Source organism: Malus sylvestris, chromosome 16, assembly GCF_916048215.2.
Source record: "Malus sylvestris chromosome 16, drMalSylv7.2, whole genome shotgun sequence".
Classification (NCBI taxonomy): domain Eukaryota; kingdom Viridiplantae; phylum Streptophyta; class Magnoliopsida; order Rosales; family Rosaceae; genus Malus; species Malus sylvestris.
The window spans coordinates 21,854,319-21,864,532 of NC_062275.1; the positions used below are offsets into that span (position 1 = coordinate 21,854,319).

Genomic DNA, 10,214 nt, shown 5'->3' on the forward strand with positions numbered 1-10,214 from the left:
ACATCAATCAATTAAATGAATAATGAACTCACCTGACTTACCTGTGCCTCCACAGCACCATGCAACATGTATGCATCATATATCAATCATATAATTCATATAACAATTCACATTTTCTTCAAATAATTCTATGCATGGCATTTAAAACATATTTTCATATAAAAGCATTTTTCTGGGAAAAACAATAGTATATAGGTAATACGAAAACAAAACTGCCCACTCACCTGGAGTTCGCCCTACAACTTCATAGCACAATACGCCAAGGCGTCATGACGATCGGTGCCTAAAACAATAATCAAATCCAACCTCAGAATTCATATCGATAGAATATAACTTATATAAAACACATCACTACGCAATTCGATCCGAAAGATCTGCAACTCAGATTTTAAATCCATAACTTCCAGAGGTCCACAATATATCTCTAGGATAACATCCTAAAATTTCATTACCATCCAACGGTCGGATCTCCGTCAATTTCCAAAACCAAGTGACGGTTTACATTCTATTTTATGAACTTACAACTCCAATTCCGGAAGATCCGTAAATCGGATTCCCAATCCGTAAGTTCCTATAATCCTCAAATATTACGTATTACAACGTATCAAAGTTTGGTGACGATCCAACGGTCGGATCGTCAATTCACCTAAATGCGAAACTATAAAACGTTATTTAAAGCACCTAACCAATAATTGTAATAACTTCTCATACGGTGCTCAAATTGGGTATATGAATATACCACATTGACCTACTCGACGTCACGGACGTCGACAAATTTTTAAAATAATTTTTTGATGTGGCACGCACCCCCACGCGCCTGGGAAGGCACGGGTCCACGCGCGCCCACGCGCACCTTCTTCCTCGCGAGTTCGCCGGACTGGTTTTTCCGGTGGCCGGAAAACTGGGGAATTTTCAAATGCTTCGTTCTCCTTCGTTTCGCAACCATTTTCTTCGTATAATATATCAATTTAAAGCCCTCAACATGTAGAATCACAATATACTACTTTTAAGCTTCAAAAACAACTAAATCTCACCGGAAAAATCCAAGCAAAACCGGCCAAACTTAACCCTCATGATCCCGACGTCCAAATCCTTCCAACGAAACACTCCGAGCTTCCTTAGGACCTCACTAAGCTCACTATGAGCTTGGATTGTCCTAAAAATCAACCAACAAAAAGTTCATGAACAGTGCCAAAATCGATGCTTGGGATTTTGACGTGAAATCGAAAGATTTCTTACCTGAAATGGGTGTCTTTGAGTTCGTAGAGTCTTCACGAGCACAATGGTGCCTTCACAACCTTCGATCCGTGCTTGTAGGCTTGGTGGTGAGTGTGTCCGTACAAGTCGAGAGGGAGAGAGTGAGAAACTGAGAGAGCAGTGAGGGAGGAGAGAGAGAGAAGGCACGGGGGAATGGAGGGTTGTCCCGTGTGTGGGTGTGGTCCCTCAAAACCATTCCACCCCTATTTCCTAACCACATAAATTACAACCCAATTTTTACTCCAACTTAAAATATTTCCAAAAGTTGAAATATATGAATTTAGTCCAAATAATGTGTCACACACACATACCTTAATACCCGTCAAGGGTAATTCCATCATTTCACGTCCCCACCAAATGTATATCCGGGACGGGCTGTGACACAAAATATGTCTGGAAACCTTATTTAATATGATAGTTTAATTCAATTAACAAATAAAATTAAAAAACAAACTTTAAATAATAAATTATTGAAAGGGTGAAAAATAACTCATTTTATTGGAAATGATATATAAATGTGGTCTGATACTGTTTATTATAAAAATAATTATTTTCAGGACTATAATACGAAGGAGAGCTAAATATAGCCATTCGATTAGATTAGATATGGTGTTAACTCGTCTCTTAAGGCGCAACCTTTATTTATGTCTCGTTCATCATCAACTCGTCTCTAGACTATCCCCCTCTAATTCGATCCAAAACCCCTCGGTCTCTCTCTCTCTCTCTCTCTCATCCCAACCCCACTTCATTGGAAAAACTCCGGCGACCCTGGACACGAACGCGGGCGACAAGATCCGTACTCCAACATATTGCTTCTGGTCTGGTCTCCAATTTAAGGAATTAAATTGGGAACTTAGGGCACGATTTGGGTATTTATTTGTCGATAATTTCCGAGTGGGAACTTGGGTTGGTTTTCTCAGGAAAGTTGTGATTTTTTTGGGGAAAATTGGTGGGAAATACGAGTGTAGTTGGGTGGTGTCAGAAGAAAGAGAGGAGTGTTGCCACCGGCGGAGCAGACGGGAGGAGGTGTGTGAGGGAGCTTAACCTTCAATCTTCCCATGTTGATTTTTCCAGGTAATTGAAGGTCGCCAACCTTCGATCTGAAGGACAACAACGAGAAAGGGAGAAAGGGGAAGCGAGGACTGGCTTTGGAGGTTGGGGAGTCATCGGTGGGTGGCTGGGGGTGGTGTTTCGTAGATAGGAATTGGGGTGGGGTCTTTCTCCGATTCTAACTCCCTTCGCCCCTGTTCTCATACCACAATGGCCGCCATGGAAGGCGTTCTCCAGAACCAACCTCCTCAGCCCCAACAACCGCCGCAACCCATGGCGGTGGAGAGACTAAACGACGCCGTGCAGCAGCAGCTGAACCTCGAGGCCGTCAAGACCCGAGCCATCAGCCTCTTCAAAGCCATCTCCCGCATTCTCGAAGACCTCAATGCCTACGCTTACGCCAACACCACGCCCAAATGGCAAGACATCCTAAGCCAGTACTCCATGGTCAACCTCGAGCTCTTCAACATCGTCGACGAAATAAAAAAGGTCTCCAAGGCCTTCGTGGTGCACCCCAAGAACGTCAACGCCGAAAACGCCACGGTGTTGCCGGTGATGCTGTCGTCAAAGCTGTTGCCGGAGATGGAGGTTGAAGACAATGGAAAGAGGGAGCAATTGCTTCATGGGTTGCAGAACCTCCCAATTTCTTCCCAAATTGACAAGCTTAAGGTAATTTAGGGTTTAATTTGGCATCTGGGTTTTTGCTGTTTTGGTGTATGATATTCAAATTTAAAAGTTTCAGTTTGTTGTGTGCAGGCGAGGATTGATATGATTGGAGCTGCTTGTGAGAGTGCGGAGAAAGTGTTGGCTGATACACGAAAAGCTTACTGTTTTGGAACCCGTCAAGGCATTCCGATTGTTCCTACTGTGGACAAGGCGCAGGCTGCCAAAATTCAAGAGCAAGAGAATCTTCTCCGAACTGCGGTTAACTTTGGCGAAGGTAACTTTTTATTAAAAAGTTCTCTACTTTTCTATGGTGCATTGTTGTCAATGACTTGCTTGATCGAATTTGGTTGACGTTTAATTCGCATGCTCTACTATTCTTGGTCAGCTTTGAGTTCTGTCTTCGTATTTGCAATTGGTTCTTTATTTCACCTTCTAATAGTGTCTCTAAATGTTTATGATTTTAGACGTCCCGCCTCTCCTTAAACTTGTCATTCAAAGTGTATATGCTTGTATGTGATTTTTCTAGATGGGTTTGTATATTTATGCAGGTTTACGGTTACCTGGTGATCAAAGACAGAATGCACCTGCACTTCCAATGCATCTGGTAGATGTGCTCAGTGTAGGTGATGGAGTGCAAGCTTTCCCTGAAGCATCGGGTAATAATCAGCTACGTTTTGTTCAATCATGAATCCTAATTTAACCAAGTTTATATAGTTGGTTATATCCACGTCCTTTGACTTTGCCTTAAACATTTTCAGGTATGTACTCAAAGAATATCCCTGTATCATCAAGTAACTTGGCTGGTCAGAGCCCTCTAATGCAGGTTAGATGATAGTCCTCTTAAAGGGCAACTTTGTCTGTTTTAATTCTTCTTTCATGCTTGCAAATTTGTGAGTCAATCTGCTGATCAAGTTATGCTAAATGTTATTTCAGTTTGTGCATGGACTTAATCTTTGAAAGTATTATTTTCATCTTCATCTCCCTCTCTCTGTCTCTTGCTCTCACATTTTGCACAAAGTACAAGCTCACGGATCTCTTTTTCTTTCCTCACATTTTCTCACACCATTCATTCTGGCCATATTTTCGGCATTTATCTCCATCTTTTTTTCACAACACTAGGGAATAGCGAGACTACCACCTCAAAAGTCTCCACTGCTTAGTGTAATACTTTCCACAATGGCCCTTTCCTTTTCCATCTCATTGGGACCCCTTTGCTTCGTTTGTGTCATTGTTAGGTCAAATATATGGTTTTTATGTTCCCTAACGCTCTAGTTATGTTATATTCAATTTGAATTTTTTTATTTTTTTTAACCAAGCGAAAATGAGCTTGATGTTTGAGCATTGAGGATCCTTCTCCTGTTGATCTTGAGATATTGATTGGTGGTCAGGCTGGCTAGTCTACTTTTTTTGGTATCCTCGCCAGCATGGTTCCATCATCTAATCTTTTATATTCATTATCCAGGACTGTCTTCAATAATCATAGTTTTACTTTGTAACTGGGTTGAGTTAAGCCCACTTCGATTCAAACCCAATTAGTGGTTAAATTAGGTTTGATTTTTAATTAGATCTGCAACTTAACTTTGTTCAACCTTAGCCCAAACAAGGTTACGTTAAATCTCCTTAGGGCATCTCCAATGGAGAGCTAAAGGGCTCAATTAGCCCACTTTTAACAAAAACCCATCTCCAATGGTGGGCTAAACGGAATCTTGAAAATAGATCCCCGAGCTAAAGGGCTGCTGGGCAAGCCAAATATAGCCCAGTTGAAGGCCTGGGACATCACTGTTGAAGGGGCCCACCACGTGCAAAAGGTATCAGGGATGCTGGGTGGTTGTGATCTGGTGTGGCGCAGTGCACCAGATATCACGCACCCACATGAAACAATCCCCAGGATGTGTTAGTCATTGAAATCCAATGGGTCAGGGAGATGATGGCTGGTCTGGTGTGGTTGTGGTTCAATTTGGATAGGGTGGCTGCTGATGTTTGTTTGAAGAGAGAAGGCTGAAGAGACAAACAGGTTGGGATAAGGATGAAGAATATGAGAGAAACAAAATGACTTTTTTCTAATTACTAATTAATTAGTTTAAAGTCAGGCTTTTTAGCCAAAAGGGTCCTGAGATTTGCTTAACTCCTCACTTTGGTCCCTGAGATTTGAAATCGATAGAATTGGTCCCTGAGTTTGTCCACACTCCACACTCAATCATTTTGATCATTCCGTGAAAAATCTCCATAAAATAAGGATAAAATGACAAAAATACCCTCAATTTTTGTCAAATCATTTTGGCCTATTGTTTATTATATTGAGGGTAATTTTGATCCTTATTTAACATAATTTTTTACCGAGGGATCAAAATGATTGATGGTGGACAATCTTAGGGACCACTTCTATTGATTTCAAATCTCAAGGACCAAAGTGAGGAGTTAGGCAAATCTCAGGGACCATTTTGGCTAAAAAGCCTTAAAGTTATTCATGTATATTTTTTTTTGGTTGGAAGTTGGAACATGTATAAATAGAAGTTTTATATATTGTTTTTTCAATAAATAGAAGTTTAATTAATTTAAACATGCATAGTAGTGATGGGTGAGTGATGTACCATAATATTTCTCAATATGCTAACAAGTAATAATATTAGAAGAATAAAATATAGCCCCTGCAACATGGGGGATGGAACTATTCATTTAAAAACTATATTTTTGGTGTGCTATATTTAGGAATGGGGGCTAAATCTGGGACAACCATTGGAGATGGCACTAGTGTGAACTTGAGCTTGATATATAATGATATGGTCTCTTTTCTGTGACAGTTTAAATAATTCAACTATACTATGTTCTGGTCTTCTTACTCTACAATATCAAAAGCAGGTTTCTGGATCACAAATTATGGGAAGGCCGGCTGCATCTCCTGGTGGTCCAAGTGTTTCAAACTTTGATAGCACAACTACATCTCCGCTGCCATATGCCAACTCACCAAGGTCTGGTACAACTATGATGAATACCCCATCTCCTCAACAACAAAGCCAGCAACAGAAGCAACAACAACAGCAGCAACAGCAGCAGAAGTTGATGCAATTACCTCAGCATCAGCAACTCCTGGCTCAGCAACAATTTAGGCAGAATGCAATGCAAGGAATGGGACAAGTAAGGTTTTAAGGCAAAATTATTTGTACCATACTGCAGTTGTGGAACCTTTTCTGTATCATCCATGTTATTAATGTCTTGATGTGGTTCTTTTATTTTCTTTTGCTACATAATTTCTTGACAAATTATCCAAAAAAATAAAAAGAAGATAATTTCTTGACCTGTTATCTAGAGAACGTAACTTTTGACTGTAACATATGTTTTGTAGAATCAGGTGCAACAGCTGCAGGATTTGCAGGGCCAGGCTCAGCAGAAGTTTCAGTCGGTAACTTTGTTGCTAGCTCCTTTTATCCCTTTTTTCTTTCTTCCAGAGCCTGGTTGCATATCTCTACTCTCTGCATAACGAAGCGTGATTATTATTTACTCCTTTCTTGTTGTCATCCTTTAGGAGATCTCTTATGTTTTTCTAAGATTCTAGATGCTCTATTCATTGAAGTTTTCACATTCCAGGGGTGGTTGTGTACTTTAAGATATTATTAAGATATGTGTGATTCTGTTTACTTGGGATGTCCTTTTGTTTTATAAAGTGGAAGAAATGTTAATTAGCACCTAGACATCCTGACAAATTACAAGCCTTTTGCATATGTGCCTATAAGCTGGGCATTCATTATCCTCAATTATTAGAGTTGGATAAGAGTTTGTCGCCTCCAAAAGGATGGTTAGAGATTCATGGGGAGTGAGCAGCTGCTTTCCCCTTGTACTATGTTCGATGGTTTGTAGCCATGATGAGCTTACCTTCCTATCAGAGATGACGGGAAAAACTATTGTTCTAATTTTAGGTCTAGGATTGCAGTGGGCTTGCTATACTCTCTCACATGATATTAGCTAAAACATGTCTTTGGATTGACTACGTCACTCTTCTTCCTTTTAATATTTCCATTTAACCAACTGGTAAGCATTTGCATGAACTTATCAACAATGAAAAAGAACAATTATTTGTCTGCAACTCTCCTCGCGTCCCCCTCTTTTATGGGTTTCTTAATTAATAAATTTTATTTCATTTTTTCTCTAGTTACATGGACAGCATCAATTCTCTCAGTCACTGGGGCACCAGCAATTTCAAGGTCGGCAGTTGCCCTCTGGACATGTACAACATGGCATTGGTCAGAACCAACTTAACCCGGGAAGCCAAATGAATCGCCATCTTAGCCAGTTTTCTGGCACTGCTAATAGTGCATTGTTTAATGCTGCTCAAACGACACCAAGTCAAATGGTTAGATTATATACCTGTTCATCGTCATTTTATTTCATTAAATGTTATTCTTTTATATTTGCCAAATGGAACCGCTTTTTCTAATGCAACATGGTGGGGAAATTTTTACCTAGTGATTAAAGAGAAGAAAAAGAGTGGGAAAGTTCTTGTCAATGGACAATTGCTGTTTTATAATTTCATTATTTCTCTTGATGCTAACGCAGCTTTGATTTGATACATTTTCTGGAGGAAATTAAGAGTCGCTTGCCATTATGTGTTGATCTGATCTTTGCATGAAAGTATAGGCCAGAATCACATTTATTTTCTGGCAGGATAGTTTTCTTTGAACAAATTTCCCCCGGTGGTGATTATGTTTAAGTTTAACACAATGCATTTTCATGAAGCTATATCGGAGGGAATGCTTGTATTGTCTTTTGAGAATCCTTTCCAGACTAGCCTGAAGCAGAACATTGAATTTTTTTTTCTATGGGCTGAGTTGAAGTTATTTGCTATTTCTCATGCTAGTGAAGCACGACATGCATAGTAAAAATTAGAAGTCATGGCTATGTTTTTTTTTCATGCCATGTATATTATAATTCCCCCTTCACCGGATGATTCTGTACATCAACTTGTATTGCTTGCTTGTCCATTGATATGCTTGTGTTTGAATACAGTGTAATGTTTGCATAACTCCGCCTCTATGTTTTGTTTCCCATGCTCAAAAGTGGTATCTATGTCATTTTATCTTCATTTCTTTTCCTGTTTCAGATACCAAACATGTCGGCTACTATGTCCTCTCAATCACTTCTGCCACGAATGCAGGTACATCTCCAATGTGATTAGCTCTATTGTTTATCCCCTAGGTGAATTATTTTAAAAAAGCTAAGCGAGTTCATAACTAATGCATTGGAGCATCGATTGAGCTCCAAAATATGGCTTTGGTAATGAGGTGTCGTTTACTTGGTGAGCTCCTCTAGTTACGACAAATGCGATGACAATCCTTTTTATTATCTTTGTGCTGCACAGTTTGAAATGCCTGGTAACATTCCTCAGAGGAGTCACGCTTCCCAAATTTCGAGCGATCAAAGTATGACACAAGCCCCCTTTCTTTGTGTTATGTTCTACTTCGAATATCTACTATATGAATTACGATTCCAAATATCCACTTCGAGTTAATTGGCTCAAACGAAGTTGGGGTCTTTGCTTGCAGTGTTTAATATGGGAGGAGCAAATACCGGTGGTATGATGCCTCTACAACAGCAGCAGCAGCAGCAACAGCAACAGCAACATGGTTCACAAGGTTCCTTCGGAAACATTCCGCCGAATGCTCAGAATCTGCAGTCTAATATGGTAACACTTCAGGGCACACCACAAAATCATTCCAATTTTGGCCAGCAGAGACAGCAAAACCAGCAATAACAATAATTATTCGTGTGTCTGACACATACTCGATAAATATTTAACTTTTATTATTTAGTTCATGAACGTTAATTGTTAGTTCAACTCTCTTGAAATATGATAATTTTAACAACAAAATAAATATTTATTGTGGTTAAATATGATGATATTGGAAATTTGGGGATGTATAAAATAAAAGTTCAAAGGCAAATCGACAACAAGTCCAAAGGGAAAATTGAAAACTCGACCCAATACCCATTACAAAAACGAGATGGTCTCTTTTACCAAAAACCAAAAGGAGGATGATGTTAGCTTTCAATTGAAGTTTGGGCAATAATCCTGTTCCCAAGCAGTTTTCCGTTTACGGTTTCAGGTCGTCGGGCGTATTTTGTCTTCGCCCTCATTGTTCCCTTGCTTACGAGAACCGCCATGGCTCCTCCTCGATCCTCATAATTCTTTGACTGATGATTACGATGGGTTTATTTTTTTGTCTAGAGGGAAAGTTGTACAAATTGAAGAGCATGCCCGAGGAGTTGCGGAATGATATTTGCCTCGGATGCTCTCTCGGTTGGTTACAATTTCTCGACGAACAAGAAACAGCCAGATCTCGTGCTGTTAGGCTATCTCCAACTGGAAGGGGGCCAAATGACCATGTTTAGTCCTATAGTCTTGCAAGAAATTATTTCTTAATGAACAGTGCCAAACTATATTTTATACCATCTCCAACCGAGGGGTCTAAAAGGCCATAGGCAAAAACATAGCATGTTTGACAAAAAACCCAACTCCAATCGAAGAGGGCTATTTTTTAGCTCACTTGGTAATTTATTATTTTAATTGAATTAATATGGTTAATTGAATTAGACTACCATATTAAAATAAGATTTTTGGATATATTTTGAATGTTATTTCTCGCTAAATGAATACGCATCCGGATTTCTTGTCTTTATATAATGAAAATGATGTTACAAATTAAAATAAAATGAGGTAAAATAGTATGGAATGGTGAAAAGCTGGTGCAAACGGGCTGGTTGGCTCCTTTTGGCCAGCCCACTGGCCTGGTGATGAATTATGGCTTGATGAGGCCCACAAGCCCTTTGTCCTACCCTCGGTTGGAGACAGTTTTTGTGTCGAAACAGGTTATATTTTGGCCTATGACCCTTTGACAGTGTCGATTGGAGATGGCCTTAAATTTCTTGTCTAGGATCCAAATTCCGCTCCTCTTCTCGATACTTTTCCACATGTAGAAACTTTGCAAGTTAGATTTAGCCCCATGGAAAAATACTACACATGATGGTTGATGAAATTGATCATATGAGATATCTCAACAGGCATAGCTATATTAAACTAATAGGAATTTGATTCCTTTCTTGTTCATCCCAAAATGAGGATGTGAAGAAATGTTGTCTCATATCAGAAGTCTACTGAACCTTGCATGAGCTAATATGAAATTGGGTTACTTCCAATATATTTGTCAATTGAGGTTACAATGGAACCTATTTGGGCCCAAAATAATATT

The 10,214-nt window shown here is 39.5% G+C and overlaps 1 protein-coding gene across 1 annotated transcript; it reads left to right on the forward strand.

Annotated features, from left to right (window-relative positions):
- The first annotated feature begins 1,876 nt into the window (after positions 1-1,876).
- Positions 1,877-8,857, forward strand: LOC126606900 (mediator of RNA polymerase II transcription subunit 8). Its single transcript, XM_050274288.1, has 10 exons — positions 1,877-2,976; positions 3,064-3,247; positions 3,522-3,629; positions 3,732-3,796; positions 5,833-6,108; positions 6,317-6,373; positions 7,121-7,321; positions 8,069-8,122; positions 8,327-8,387; positions 8,511-8,857. Exons 1-10 carry the CDS (start codon positions 2,518-2,520, stop codon positions 8,717-8,719), a joined length of 1,674 nt encoding a protein of 557 aa, XP_050130245.1. The 5' UTR covers positions 1,877-2,517; the 3' UTR covers positions 8,720-8,857.
- Positions 8,858-10,214: the final 1,357 nt, after the last annotated feature.